General features: G+C 44.7%; 1 protein-coding gene across 2 annotated transcripts in view; it reads left to right on the forward strand.

Moving 5' to 3' along the window:
* The window catches only part of HDAC3 (histone deacetylase 3), a 277,173-nt gene that overhangs the window by 169,689 nt on the left and 91,674 nt on the right, over positions 1-15,810 (forward strand). For both annotated transcript variants that reach the window (XM_086931362.1, XM_086931363.1), the window contains one exon: positions 1,364-1,428. In XM_086931362.1, coding sequence (XP_086787488.1) covers positions 1,364-1,428 — 65 coding nt within the window. The remainder of the gene's footprint in view (positions 1-1,363; positions 1,429-15,810) is intronic.

Raw genomic sequence — 15,810 nt, forward strand, 5'->3', positions numbered from 1 at the left:
AAAGCCCTAATATTTACTTGTCCTTGCCTTAATAGCCGAATTGGTATCTCATGCGCTCTTCAGATTAGATTTCTTTAGTCGAGCGTTTTCTTTAAATGGGTCTTCTCTGAAATGTACTCAAATTAAATGACAGGTTATCATGTCTGTCTTAGTGATCTGAAAAAATATATAGGGCGTCTTCATCAGTGCAGTACTCTTTTCCTGCGCTTTGGTAGTCCTTCGTTCTGTTGTTGACTACTTATTTAGTGTTTAAGGTAGGAGTACAAAACAAATGAATGTGCATTTATCTGAGTATAATTATATGAACTGTAGTTAATTGGCACCAAATAAAAAGGAATTACCGATTGCTTTTTTGTTATTGTTGTAGCCTGTGGAAAACAGATGACACGGTTTTCCACATTGGGGAAACTGAGTTTAAAGTTTCATAAAGAATGAAAGGCTCAGATCACCTCGCAAGTATTGGAGCCTGTATCCTGAAGGTTAATCACATGGCATCCATCTCGTGAGCCAGTTTAGCCACCTCTGTGAATGCAGAAAAAAGGAGGTGAAGATATCCAAAGCAAATTAGATAAATGACACTGCATCCAGATGGATGTCCCTTACCTCACCAACTATTCCACAATCACCTCTTAACTAAATTAACATAGTTTCCATATTAGTTCAGAAAATTGTATCAGGTTTTTCTGCATTCAACTAGCCTGCACGGTGCCTGAGGAGGCATCAAGACACATCGGGCAGCAGTGTAAGGTAATCTGCTAGCTTTGGTTAATAAAGGAAGGACAGCCTTAGTGTACCTTCTGGATTTATCAGCAGCATATGGCCTGGTGGAGAGTCCCACCCATATACACAAGGAGCATGAACATCTGTCAATTCTTTCTTTTGGTCTGCTGGGATAGAGCCTGCTATGTAAAGCTGGATACTTTTTTTTTTACCGCAGACATTGATGTAAGATTCAAGTGCCCACATCGAAGTCTTCATGTGTGATCGCTTTGTCCAGTTCAATCCTGCCAAGACTGAGATTATTCTGGTTACAGGGGATTCAAGTGATTGTCTCAATTGTCAGTAGCGAAACTTTTCTTAAGTAAATCTGTGATGAGGATTGCAAAAGTAAAATATCTTTGGATCCTTATGGATGAGGAGTTGTCATTAGCATGAGTTGCCAGCAACATGGTAAACCGTTTTTGGCAGTTGCGGCTCTTAAATTAAAAAATATGTTTCCTTTTTAGCAGATGAAAAACAGAGGGCCCGACTTAGTAACATTTGTTCATTGAGTAGTGCTTGATAATTGAGTGTTGTAACGACTGCTAGCACTTCTATCTATTGCATTTGTGGCTACTTTGTTCAATGTTTCTTTTTCAAACAGTGTGGTGCTGATTCGCTTGGCTGTGACCGACTGGGCTGCTTTAATCTCAGCATCCGTGGGCATGGGTACGTTCTGATTCTTTTTGTTTGAAGAAGATAGATTTTGATTAGTCTCTCATGCCAAATCCTGTAACCTGTGATTATCAGTGTAATGTGATGTAAATTATTTATCCAGTATTGTGTCCTTTATAGAGTCACCTTGTGTAATATCTGTAGGGTCAGAATGTGTGTGTTAGTAAAATAGATCAAAATGGCACATTTTTATGCTTGCTCCCCTTTTCATCCATGACAACGCGGTCAAAACACCGTACTGCCATTACCACGCGTCTTTTACAACTCAAGTCATTACCACGACTTGCGCTGGAGGGCGCTCTAGGCTAAGGAATAGTAGATTTACTATTCCAACACCTTCCCTACTGTACGTAGGATGGTATTGGAATAGTAAATCTAACTATTCCTAAGTCCAGCACCCTACAGCGCAAGTCGTGGTAATGATTTGCATTGTAAAACCTGCGTTGCGATGTACAACGATCTAAAAGATCGCGTTGTAACATCATACAACCGTGGGGGGGTAGTAATAAGAAATTCAGTTTTCATGGAATTAAGAAACAGATGATTATGGGTTAGCCATTGTTGAGTTTTTTGAAGCGCTACATTAAGAGTTTTAATGTCATCTTGAGAAGAGATCTTCAAATACAGTTGTCATCCACGTACATGTGGTACTGAATGTTTGAGTTGTTCAGAATGGCAGTTGGAGGTTCCATGCATAGAAAGTGCAGAACCTTGAGGCACCCCAATAGAGACTGAGGTGCTGGCAGCCAAAGATTGGTTGACTTTGATTCTTTGTGTTCGGTTATGCAGGAAAGAGGAGAAGCAATTTAGGACAGGGCCAGATAATCCCATCCTATATTGAAGAAGGTTAATCAAGTTATCATGTTTGATAGTGACAAAAGCAGAGGACAAGTCCAGAAGAATTAGAAGACAGGGCGTATCTTGGTCAAGAGCTCTCACAGCATCATCAACAATGTGAGTTAGAGCTGTTTCTGTGCTATGACGTGATCTAAAGCCTGATTGATGTTGGTCTAGGGGCTGAAATTTCTCGATGTGGTCGCAGAGCTGTATGTGAACGCATTTCTTGAGCAGTTTTGCTAAAGACGTGATGCTGGTGATTGGCCGGAAGTTATTGGGATCTGTTAGGTCTGCATTGGTCTTCTTTGGGATGGGTGTGACTTGCCCGATTTTAAGACAATCTGGAATCCTCCTCTGTAAGAGAGATTGTTGGATGATCCTAGACCAGAGAGGCTGAACGGCCACGTTGAGGTCTTTGAGCAACTTGGCGGGGAGTGGGTCCTTGAACCATAACCCGCTTCTATCAGCATGGGTTTTACTCCGTTATCTGCAAAATGTGATCCCTCTGCAACTTATACATTACATTCGAGCAGCCTTACTACCATGCTGCAAAACTGGCCTCTACTATTGAAGAATATAATTCCAATGATTGAGGCTTTTGTATCCATGGACAAGCCAGTACAAGAAATGATAGGAAATGTATTTAGTACTGATGAATAGAATGAAACTATTTGTCGCTGGTATCCTTCATCCTACAGTTGCTGCTAATACTGCTATTTATTGGTTTGGCATGGACAGTTCCCCTGTCCAAAAATTATTTACTTAAGTTAAGTGGGCTGAAAGCCTTCTGCCCTTGCTTATGGGAAGATAAATAGCACAAATGTGGGCCAACTATAAAAGCGTAATATTGGAAAAGAAAAAAGATTGAGCCACTAGTGAATTATGTAGTTGGTGACTCTAATCCTTTCAGTGGTTTCTAGTTGTTAGTGTTGTTGAAATATTCTTAGGCCTTGGGCATAGGGGTTAGTTGGAAGTCAATTCTTTATTCACCTATACACCTTAATGGAGACTTTTCCATATTTCATCATTCAAGTTTTCAATGGCCATCCAACTTTTTATGGTATTACACCAGTAGAATACAAATGATGCCCCCTGGACTTTATTCCGTTCCATATTATGTCTGCAAAACTAATCGCTGTTTATGCGCTGCTATTCTAATTATCACTATCAGGCTATCTTCCCTGATGCAGAGAATTCCTTTTTCATGAGAAGGACCTTTAATCTATATCAATATTTAAGAAAGGCTGTCAACTAATTATAGACTGATATCATTAACTGACTCTACTTCAAAAGTCTTTGGAGGTGTAAGATTGTCCAGTTTTCCATTATCCCAAGTGTACAAGCTGGCTTTTCGGAATAGTCAATTAGGAACTAACTATTGCTCTTTTTGGTAATTATTGATAAATGGTAGATGCATACCTATCACACAAAGGATAGGTTATTGTTCTTTGACAAAAATTCCTTTTAACAGATTTCACAACGTTTGACAGTGATGACTGTTGTAAAGTTGTTAGGAATAATGACATGCATTCAACTGGCACCCAGGTGAGGTTACACAAAACTACTCTAAGATTATCTTCACACTCAAGTCCATCACATATTTTGGAATACTAGGCAAATCTAGTGGTATTAACAGCAAAGATATTGACATCCCAGCATTTGGTGGAATATGTGCACCCATCACAGGGGAAAATATTCCGACCCAAAACCCCTAGTGATTATCAAGACAATTTTCTTAAACCGGGTGGGGAACTCAGTAGAATCAGCACTGTAAATACATTTGTTGAAACTGATACATAACAAGGTAGGGCAGATCACGATAAATAAAAGCATTACAATGCTGTTCGCACTGAAGAAATGCTGAACGAATTCCCACAATGAACTGGGGAAGCCAGTGACATTTGACAATGTGCCATTAAGCTCATAGAATAGCATGTCATTTGAAGCCATCACATGTAAGATAAATCAATAATAAAAGGCATTTAATTTTTACATTAATTATGGAAACCCATTTATCAATCTATTAATGAAAAAGTAAGCCGAAAATGCTGCGATTGGATGTTGAGGTATAACATTTCCCAGAAGCAATCCACTGTTTCTAAATTGGTAAAAGCTGCTTGCATATACGTTTTCACCAATTACTGTAAAGTGTATCTGAATTAATAATTGTAGATTCAACATTAGGTTCCCTGTCAGGCTGCACTATGCATTAAGCTAAATACACACACAGCATTTTAATCGGTACCATTTTCATGCTGCAAAGAACAGCTATTTATCGTATTTTTCTTGTTAAATACTTTTAGATTAAAATGTGACCCACTTAAATTCCCTATGTTGGTGTACCAGCCATAAATCTTACATAGTGTAGGTGCAAAAAACAAGCTGTTGAGATAACTGAACTGTGGGGGATCATGGACGACTAGTTCACATATTTGGTGAGCCGTTTTACTCACACATGCTCCAGACCCATAAAATGTCAAGACTGTTGAACATTCTCAATCAAAACAGTTGCTGGCAGGATATGCTCAACATGTAAACCCATAAAAATTCCAAGCTATTGTGCTGGGAAAGTAAAAATGTGTTGATGGTGCTGCTGCCCTCAACTTGGAATTCTTGAACATCCCCGCCTAATTGGTCAAGCCAAATTTGATCAGACTTCACAGTAGAAAGATCCAACATGAGAAAGGTCATTTGTAGGTCTCGCGTGGGCGGAGCAGCGAAGCTGCCACGCCTCTGCGAGAGATATTGTTAAAAAAAAGGGGTACTGTGAGCCCCGCTCCTCCTTTCCATCGGGTAGCGTCAGCGTTTATGGTAAACGCTGGCTTCCCTATGGAAAGGAGTGTTTTCAGGTGCCATCCTGTCCGCTTTTCAGACAGCCGCTACGACACCATGGCCTGCTTTACGTCTGTGGTAAATTACTTTCTTATCAGTGGAGGTGTGTTTTATTACTCTATTTACTATTCTGGCCAGGCACAGAGCTCACAGGTGCAGGGGTTCACAGGGAGGTCAGAGGGATCCCGGCAGACTCTGTAGTCTAAAGAAGAGCAGAATTCCCTCCCTCCCCTCGCTCCTCTACCACCACCCCACTCTCTGCTGTTCCTCCCCCTGCCTCGAGTGCTCTGTAGAGCCCACCCCTCCCTCGGGCTTGTTTTCCATTTCAAGCACTGATGGACGTGCATTGAAAAAATACATTTTGGGATGCAGTTTGACAGCATGCGTGAGCCAGTGGAAAAGTAGACATCAAGTTTGGCTCAAAACATTTTCAGAATACTGTATTCATTTTAGCCAAGGGTGCGTTAATGGAGTTTGGTGAAATAGAAATGTTCACAATGACCTAACCACACCGAGGCCACATGGTGGTATCCGATCACCCCCACCGGAGACATTCGCAACTCCCATTTCCTGGCTTTCTAGATGCTGGCATTATTTGTTTCAGGCTGTCCAGCTTATTTTATAAAGCGCCCACCAGCCTCATGGCATGAAGCACACAAACCAGACGCTTTATAGAGCTGTGGACAACCGTCCTGCGCTTCACACTGCAAACACCCTCAGCAGCTCTTTCAGCCTCTCCGTGAATTGTTTTTGTGTGATGCTATTTACTGTGTCTGCTTTTAATACAGCGCTCCGAACCCCGTAGGGGTCATGTTCGCGCTATAGAATACTCCTCAAATAAATAACACAACTACGAAGAGGCGCCTAAAACAAACCAGAACTATTGGCTTTGACAGTGCTCGTTAGCATTATCAAACAAATAAGTTACAAGGATAAATTTGTTGTGAATATGTCAATATTAGTGGCGGAGTTAAGCCGTGGAGGCCCCTAGGAGTGTACAGTCAAGGGCCCCCCGTATCCGATCACTCGCCCCCCGGGCTTATCAAGAAATATTTGGGGTTAGTGATTTACAAACTGGGGCCACGGAGTGCTCAGTGCGTGGGGACCCCCAGGGCACAATCACGAGGCTGCGAGCACAGCAGACATGGCATGTAGAAATGGGGCCTCTGTGCTGCTAAAGATGCTTCATTGGCACTGCAACAAAGGCCTATCATACTGGTAGTTTTTTTCTTTCACTTTTCTCCATCCCATCTTTCCGAGTCTGCTGCCCACCTTTAGCCTGATTCATTCATCACCTTTCCTGCTTTTCCTACATCACCCAGCCAAGCTTTCGCCCAGCGCTGCTGCTCCTCGTCAATATACTGAAGCCCCCCTCTCACTGGCACTGCTGGCCTTTACCTCTATCACTCTTATTCTGTTTTTCATGGTTTCCCCCGCAGCCTGCTCTCTCTCACAGTTTTCCTTGCTTCCCCACCCTGTTCTCCTCTCACAGTTCTCCTCACTCCCCATGCTGCTCTCCTCTCCCAGTTTTCCTCACTCCCCCACCCGTTCCTCCTCTCTCTCACAGTTTCCCTCGCTCCCCCACCCTGCTCTCTCTCTCTCACAGATTTCCTCACTCCCCCACCCTGGTCTCCTCTCTTTCCCAGTTTTCCTCGCTTCCCCATCCCGATCTCCACTCTCTGTTTTCCTCACTCTCCCATGATGCTCTCCTCTCTCTTCCGTTCCCCTCAGTCCCCCGCCCTGTTCTACTCTCTCTCCCAGTTTTCCTCGCTTCTCCGCCCTTTTCTCCTCTCTCACATACTTCCTCACTACCCATCCTGTTCTCCTCTCTCTCCCAGTGCTCCTTTTAAATCCCCTTCTGTCCTCTGGTTTCATCCATTTCTGTGAGTTTCCTCTTCACACTTAAACTTATGTCTCTTGTTCTCTTGCCTCTGCCATGTTCCCTCATGCCTCTGCTACTTGTTCTGACAATTTTACTCTCCTCCATTTCTCCTAGTATTCTTTGCACCTCAGTCTCTCATCAGCTCACTCTATCTCTTTCAATATTCTGCTTACCTCCCACTCTCCTTTGGTAAACTGTATCTCTACTATCTCACTCACCTCATTCTCGCCTTTGTTTTACTGCCACCCAACTGGTCCTTCTCCCACCCTACAGCTCATTCTCCCTACAGATCATTCTCCCTTCCGCTCATTCTCCCTTCCACTCATTCTCCCACCCCACAGCTCATTCTCCTTTCTGCTTATTCTCCCACTCTACCACTCATTCTCCCTACAACTCATTCTCTCTTCTGCTCATTCTCCCTACCGGTCATTTCCCCCACCTTACCGCTCATTCTCCCTTCCGCTCATTCTCCCACTCTACAGTTCATTCTCCCACCCTACAGCTCATTCTCCCTTCTGCTCATTCTCCCACCCTACAGCTCATTCTCCCTTCTGCTCATTCTCCCACCCTACAGCTCATTCTCTCTTCTGCTCATTCTCCCTACCAAGCAATCTCCCACCCTACCACTCATTCCACTCATTCTCCCTACTACTCATTCTCCCACCCTACCGCTCATTCTCCCACCCTACCGCTCATTCTCCCACCACACCGCTCATTCTCCCACCTCACCGCTCATTCTCCCACCTCACCGCTCATTCTCCTACCCTCATTCTTCCACCCTCATTCTCCCTCCCGCTCATTCTCCCACCCTCCCACTCATTCTCCTTCCCGCTCATTCTCCTTCCCGCTCATTCTCTTTCCCGCTCATTCTCTTTCCCGCTCATTCTCCCTCCCGCTCATTCTCCCTCCCGCTCATTCTCCCTCCCGCTCATTCTCCCTCCCGCTCATTCTCCCTCCCGCTCATTCTCCCACTCTAACGCATATTTTCCACTTTACCACTAATTTTCCTTACCGTACAGCTCATTCTCTCACCCGCATTCTCTCATCCTGCAGCTAATTCTCCCATCCTGCAGCTCATTCTCCCTACCACTCATTCTCCCTACCCCTGTTTCTCCTACCCCCTCATTCTCCCGCCCTACCGCTCATTCTCCCACCCTCCCGCTCATTTTCCTGCCCTACCACTCATTCTACCCCCTACTGCTCATTCTCCCACCGTAATGCTCATTCTCCCACCCTACTGCTCATTCTCCCACTTAACCGCTCATTCTCCCACCCTACTCATTCTCCCTACCGCTCATTCTCTCACCCTCCCACCCTCATTCTCCCTAGGGCTCGTTCACCCACTCCATTGTTAATTCTCCCACCCTACCACTCATTCTCCCCACCTTTAATTATTTCACCCTACCACTCATTCTCCCTACTGCTCATTCTCCCACCCTACTGCTCATTCTCCCACCCTACTGCTCATTCTTCCACCCTACCGCGCATTCTTCCACCCTATTGCTCATTTTCCCTACCACTGATTTTCCTACCCTACCACTTATTCACCCACACTGCCGCTCATTCTCCCATCCTATCGCGCATTTTCCTACCCTACAGCTCATTCTCCAACCTGACTGCTTATTCACCCACTCTACCGCTCATTCGCCCACCCTATCGCTCATTCTCCCACCCTATCGCTCATTCTCCCACCCTATCGCTCATTCTCCCACCCTATCGCTCATTCTCCCACCCTACCGCTCATTCACCCACACTACCGTTCATTCACCCACACTACCGTTTATTCTCCGACCCTAGCGTTTAAACATTTTTTTTGAGCACGTTGATTTTACTGAAGCACGAAAAATTGAATCGACGCTGAGACTAGAACCTAGGTGTTCCGACTTCTAAAGTCAGCAACTCTGATAAAAAGACTCCGCTTTCATTCTCGTATGGCTTGTTCCCCTTAGCGCTGTCAGTGTTCTTATGGCGGTGTAAAGTGCTATACAAACAAGCATTTAAAATGCAATAGGTCTCGCCTTTCATTAAGTTAAAGCGTTTTGCTTTGCTATACAATACCATTAGCAAAGCAAATGGCTTTAACTTAATCAAAGGCGAGACCTATTGCATTTTCAATGCTTGTTTTAGTATAAAACACTTTGATTTTAATTGTGGACATCTGTATTTTGTTTAGTTTTAAGAGTAAATATGGCATGTTTTCAATATTGGGCTCCAACATAAGGGTGATTTATGGAGAAAACTAGTGCCTCTCTAATCTGCTTGGGAGTTCTGTTGGAGGATCAAGAGAGGAACATGACGGCCGCATTCCAACGGCCGCATTCTCACTCCCTTGGGCTCCGTATGGGCTGCTAGAAACCGAGGCACGAATGAGCGTTTATTGTTAGTTTAAAATGTCCCATCCCTCTACCTCAGTTCTTCCCCGTTGTTGCGCTTCTTTGCTGTAGTTTTGTGATATGCTCGCGCTTGTGCGTGACGACCCGGCTGACTCTGCTGATCTCGGTGTTCCTGGCGGCGAGGGCAGAGCTGACTTTGGGATACCGTGTTGGAGGTGGAGAGTTGCCGCGCTTGAGCGGAGGCGCCGGGACTTCATTTCCCTACTGCTCCGCTTCACCAAGGGAAGGGCCAGCATTTCTGCGGAGGCTTGTCCAGGCCCCAGGTTCGAGTGGTCTTCAGAGGGCAGTGTGCAGGTAGGGGGGCCTCAGTCCTCGCGACTTGCCCCTGTTGAAGATTTTAAGGCCTCCAGTCCCTCGGTGTTATGTTATGTTATGTTAATAACACTTCTATAGTGCACAGCTGCCCCAGCCAAGGGGCGTCCCGGCGCTTCAGAGAGAGTATCCAAACACACCACAGCAGTACAAGGGCAGAAGCGCACAGATCAGAGTGCTAAGATGTATGAAGGAACAGATGCGTTTTAATAGCCCTCCTAAACTTCAGAAGCTCATTCATTTCACGAATGTGGGACGGAAGAGAATTCCACAATTTTGCAGCCAAACCCGGAAGGACCGACCTCCAGCCCTGCACAGCCTAAACCGTCGGACCACCACCAAGTTTTGACCCAAAGATCTCAAGGAACCCAAGGGCACGTAAGGCACCAAAAGATTATCAAGGATCTGGGGAGAGGCCAACTTGAGGATCTTGAAGGAAAGGCACAGGGCCTTAAAGTGGATCCTCTGTGCCATAGGCAGCCAGTGCAGAGAACGGATGGTACTTTCCGCAGAGCAGTACGGTTAATGTCCAGCTGTTGGGTAAGTCGTGTTTGAGACCTTTACCGACCGAGAAAGGACTTTGTGCAATAGTGGTTTCTCGATAATCTCTCAGGGGAGTGTCTCGTTGATGGAGGTTGGGAAGCCTCTTTCTTGTATGGAGAGGAGTGTTGTGACTCAAGAGGGTGCCTCCCCCCCCAAATTAAGTAGGTACACCTTGCGAGCAAGAGCAGCCCATTTGTCATCTAATACAGCGATTACGCATTCAGTTATACCTCTATTAGTCTCCCCTCCTATAGCAGAAGTTAGAACGACAGTTAGACAGCGCAAACAAGGGGGGGGTAGTAGTGGGTTTGTAACCCCAGTAAAAGCTAAAACGATCAAGGGCAAGGGGAAAGCCCAGGATAAGAAAACTTCAACCATAAAATCAAGAATCACCCCGTCCCTGAAAACTTTCTACCAAGTTATGTCTCTATCGTCGACAGCTTCTCTGTCTCAGTCCTCGTCAACTTCTGCAACCACCAGCATGCTCAAGCACAAGCCTGTGTACATTTCTACAGCTACACCGGTCTCTACACTTTCCTCTGCTCCTGTCTCCGTGGGTTCAACGTGTTCAATGGGGAAGGCATCAATGGGTGAAGGTAGCGAGCCCCCAGTTAAAGTCACTCAGTTGGACTTGGCAGGGGTGCCCCAGACCCCGGCTTCTGTTAACATCACAGACACGGAGTTGGTGGTTCACCCTGCGACTAGCCTCACTAACAGATACTCAGTGCTGAGATTGCAAGATGATCAAGACCAAGGGCAGGGCAAGGGTGGAGCTGAGCAAGAGAATGTGCAGAAGTTGGAACCAGAACAGGGGGGGGGGCAGGTATTGGCACAAATGGATGGAAGACCTGGGTAGCCTGGGCTTCTAAAACAGCTGTAAAAACTCAAACTCCCCCCCCTCCCCCCCGACCACCCCAACAACCAAATTACATCAGAATCGAACACACACTCATTAGCCGATCTTCTTTTGGCTATGAAAGATGAGATGGCTTGTAGATTTACTGTTTCAGAGACAAACCAAGCATAGCTGGCTATCAGGTTTTCTGTTTCAGAAGCAAACCAGGCTACTACTCGATCATCATGTGAGGTACTTGCTCAGAAGTTTGAGGATGTCACTGCGAGGACTGAGGCAATTGAGGTTGAAATCCCCAAATTAAAATAATCGATTGAGACAACCACCTCCCATCTGGTAAAATTATCGGTTCAAAATAAGGAACTGAAGGATGACCTCAAACGATTGGAGAAACATTCAAGGAAACAAGCACTGGCGTTGCCAATAGGTCTCGCAGTAGGAAAGTTGGAGCTATTGGTTTTGTAAATGACAAAGCCCTTTATGTTTTTAAAATGAAAACAAAAATAAAAGGCATTGTTATTTGCAATTGTAATAGCTCAAACTCTCGTGAATGCGAGACCTATTGCATTGCAAATTATTGTTTGTTTTTTGTTTTAATGCCTGCTGAGATGTCACATTGTGCAATTTTTCTATATTGTTAATTATCCCCTGAGGCTGAGGGCGTGAGAGGGCAGGCCGAAGCCACTTGAAGGCTCAGCTCCTTTTTGACTCGGGGCTCCAACAGACCTCGAGCTTCCAGGGCCAGCAATCTAGTCCAAGCCCACAGTGGCTCGCCCACCTCTAGGGTTCAGAAAAGCCCCATTTCCCGGACGTCCATTCGGTGTGCGATATCAAATGCATCCCAAGGCAGGTGATCCCCGAGTGTATAACTTCCGTATATTAACTTTGCGAAAAAACAGACAGTCGTTCTGAGGTCAACGTTTCAATGAAACAAACTCCATTTACACAAACAAGTCAGGAGAGCGCCTCATTGGGAAAGAGAATACCGCCCACCTTAAGTGAAACTGAAAAGGGACTTCCAATTTATGCGTCTGCGCCTTTCTTCATGAACGTAGCGGCCATCTCAGCAAAGTAAGTTTATCACCAAGTGGACAATGAAACCGTTGAGTAAATGGTGCTTTAAATCCGATCAGGACCCCAAAGATACATTTAACGAATTCAAATGTTTAATATTTCACTTACAGTTCATCGTAAGCAACATAAAAAATATATTCTAAAGTTGTTAATAAATGATCATTGGTGGTTTGTCAACTGCCACGAACGCGAGGTAACTGGTACATGTATGAGCATGACTTAAAGGAGCTAGCATATACTAGAGGTTACCAGTCTTTGTGCACAGAGTGAGTGAGCAGAGGCTGCACATTGTAGAACAAGCCCAGGCGGCGACTAAGTTAAGTGACAGTTCGATGAAGCTCTGTCTCCCGCAAGCGTCTAAAGCAAAGCAGCTGCGCTCAAAGTCATGGCGTGCCACGTTAGCAGGGTCGGCAAACAGCATAGAGGAGGACGTGTGCTCTTGCACTTCCCTGGTTAGGAGGAGGCGTCCTGCCGAGCACAGCCTCTGGCTACAGAATCAGTAAATGTAAAATACAACAAGGGGGTGCAGTGCTGAAGCAAAGCTTGGCGCCTGTGTTCAAACATATGTGCGCGGCGGCCCATGAAGTGGGCGTTAGGTAAACAAGAAAGCTACTCTGTAATTGGTTGACGTTTCCCTCTGTAATTGGCCAGCCGCTAACACCTTCGGAATGGATTGGTGTGAGCTGTGGACATGTTGGAGAAAGTTTCGTAAAAACGTTTTAGGTCGAGCTGTTAAAATAATGCAGAAAATAAACATTAAAGGAGAGAAAAAAACTTAAATGAGCGCTAGTTCGTAAATAATACAAGACAGAAAAGGGCGAGAGACTGAATAACGGAGGGAAGCCGGATGGGGGCGTGAGAGCCTGGTGGAGGGGCGAGAATGCGAGCGAGGGGAGGAGAAGTGTGGCAGGCGCGCGAAGGGAAGCCGGATGGGGAGCGGGAGAAGAAATCCAAGTAAGGCTGTGTGCGGGGAGAGAGAGGGGAGGTGCTGGAGCTGGGGAACAGATGGCCGTGAAAGTTTATGGCCCAAAAGCGCGTTCCTGTGGTCACGTGAACTCGAAGAAAACCGCACCAAAAAGCCCTTGGTTTCACGAGTATTTTGAGCACTTGAATTCTCTCCATTTCCCATTCCTTCGGAATGGAAAAGGCGAGACCTAAACAACCTGAAGCTCCTAAATATTCCGGAAGCTCTCGAGGGGGAGGATATTAAGGGATTTTTGATCTCCTTATTGAAGGGTACTGTTATCAAGAATCATCCAAATATCGATCTTACCTACGAAATCCAAAGAGTCCATAGGGACCCTTTTAAAAGGAACCTAGGAAGACAGAAACCCTGGAAAATATTGGTAAATTGATTGTCGTACTCAAAGAGTTGATTTTGACTGCTGCCCTAAAGGAAGGGGTTATTCCTTCCCCATTTTCAGATTTATCTTCCTTCTCTTTCTCCATCAGATCCGACATTTCGCACATAACGGCCACAATGCAGTGGGAGTTGGGGGAAGAGGTTAGTGAAGCTAAATAGTTTAGGGGCCAAAGCCCAACTGAGGTTCCCCCTACACTACATGTGATGTGGAATAACCACATACACATGATTCGTTCAACGGAAGAAGTAGATACTCTTATAGCAAAGATACAATACGAGAAGGAGGGAGGGAAATAAAGGAGAAAGTAAAGGCTTTTATGAGAGCTTGGTTTCTAGATCCTAAGCATTTAACAATTCAATGTTATTGAATTAAGGCCCAAGGGGGCGGTGTCCGAATATGCGTAGCCTATTGGAAGGGAGGGTTCCTCAGGGTGGGGCGCAGAAAGGGAAAAAATATTCCTCATCTCATTTGTTCTTTAATTAATGCCATATTACTCAAGCCAAGGGTGCCTATACTAATGGCAGGTAATGTTAATAGGGGTTGTCAAATTAGTTTTATTTACTGTAATCTGAATGGTATGAGATGCCCACGTAGATAAAGGTTGAGCTTTAAGTATTTAGAACTTTCCCCAGCACAGGTCTGTCTTCTGCAGGAGACTTAATTTAGTTCAACTGAGTTACAGACAATTTTTTCAAAAATTCCCTGGATAGATTGTTTTATTTCTCTCATCAATCACTAAATAATCGCTGGGTTGCAATTTTGGTGAAGAATGGGACTCCTTGTAGGATTAAATCTGTACAAGCAGATCAAACGGGAAAATGGATCGTGGCTGTGTTGGATTTTCAGGGGGTGGAGATGACGTGTTCTTCTTTTTATGGTCCAAACATGGACGACCCCACATATCTAGGTAAACTACAAGATCAATTGATCACAACGAATCCTCCCTTAATAATAGGAGGTGATTTTAACGTCCGTCTTGATCCTTCTAAAGCTAGATCTAACTCTAGTCATGTTATAGGGACCCCGCAATCACGCAGGGTTATGAAGAATTTGTTATTTAATGTAAATTTGGGAGACCTCTGGAGGGCTAAAATGGGCGATGCCCAAGGATTCAACTTTTATTGTAAGAAATACCATCACTCCTCTAGAATAGACTACATTTTAGTTAACAGGGACATTTTAGATAACCTTTGCAATATATTTGTTTTGCCTAGCCATTTATCTGACCATGCCCCCCTCTTGTTTTTATATTCCATGGACGGCAATAGTCCACAAATGAGATGGAATTTGAATAGATCAATGTTGTCGGACCCTGGAATTGTTCAGTCTATCAGAACATCTACTTTAAAAATGTTCTCATTTAATCTAGGCTCTACGGCAATAGATTGTTTGGGAAGCTTATAAAGCCAGTTTGAGAGGCATGCTACATGGCCTAATAAGCTCTAAGAATAGAGAAAAGACCTTGGAACTACAGGCCATGGAGAGTAGGATTTCTGAACTAGAACTGGAAAGGGGCAACATTAATCAGGATAATGCAGAAAAACTGAAGCTGGTATGAAGACATTTGGAGGATGCCAGGCAGGACCTCTGGTGCTTGCTGGATCAGAAATGTAAAACGCAATGGCAAGCGAGGAACATGGAACATTTTGAATATGGGGGAAAGAGCAGGAGCCATACTATCCTGGAAGGCCAGGATTGACCAGTCAAAAAATATCAATGAACTTATTATTGATAGTAGTGGTGGAAAATCTAGTAAGCCTGAAGAATTGCAAAAATGCCTTCTTTCTCTCTTATCAGATTTGTATAGGGAGAATTTGGACCCCTCCCAGGATATATCTTCCTGGCTAAGAGATAAATCTTTATCTGTTTTAACTGAATCTTCCAGTGACGTTCTTGACGCTCCCATAACCATCCGAGATAGCAGGGATCAAATAAAGAGGTCTAAAAATAAAAAATCCACTGGTTTGGATGCTATTCCCAACGAAGTATATAAGCTTATTTCAGATTAACTCTTCCCCGGTACTCCATAGCGTATTTAATTCAGTTTATTGCACCTCCGGAGTGGTACCCAGATCTTGGAAGGAAGCCACAATCTTTTTAATATTGAAGCCAGGGAAGGACCCACTTAAGGCTGATTCCTACCATCCGATCTCCCTGCTGAATGCCCATTGTAAGGCATTCTGGCAGGGAGATTGGCGAAATTGGCATCAAGCCTGATTAATATCGACCGGAAGGGTTTTATGGTAGGGAGATTTATTCAGGAGCAGACGCCACTACTGATAGGTA

Source organism: Lissotriton vulgaris, chromosome 7 (genome assembly GCF_964263255.1).
Source record: "Lissotriton vulgaris chromosome 7, aLisVul1.2, whole genome shotgun sequence".
Lineage (NCBI taxonomy): Eukaryota > Metazoa > Chordata > Amphibia > Caudata > Salamandridae > Lissotriton > Lissotriton vulgaris.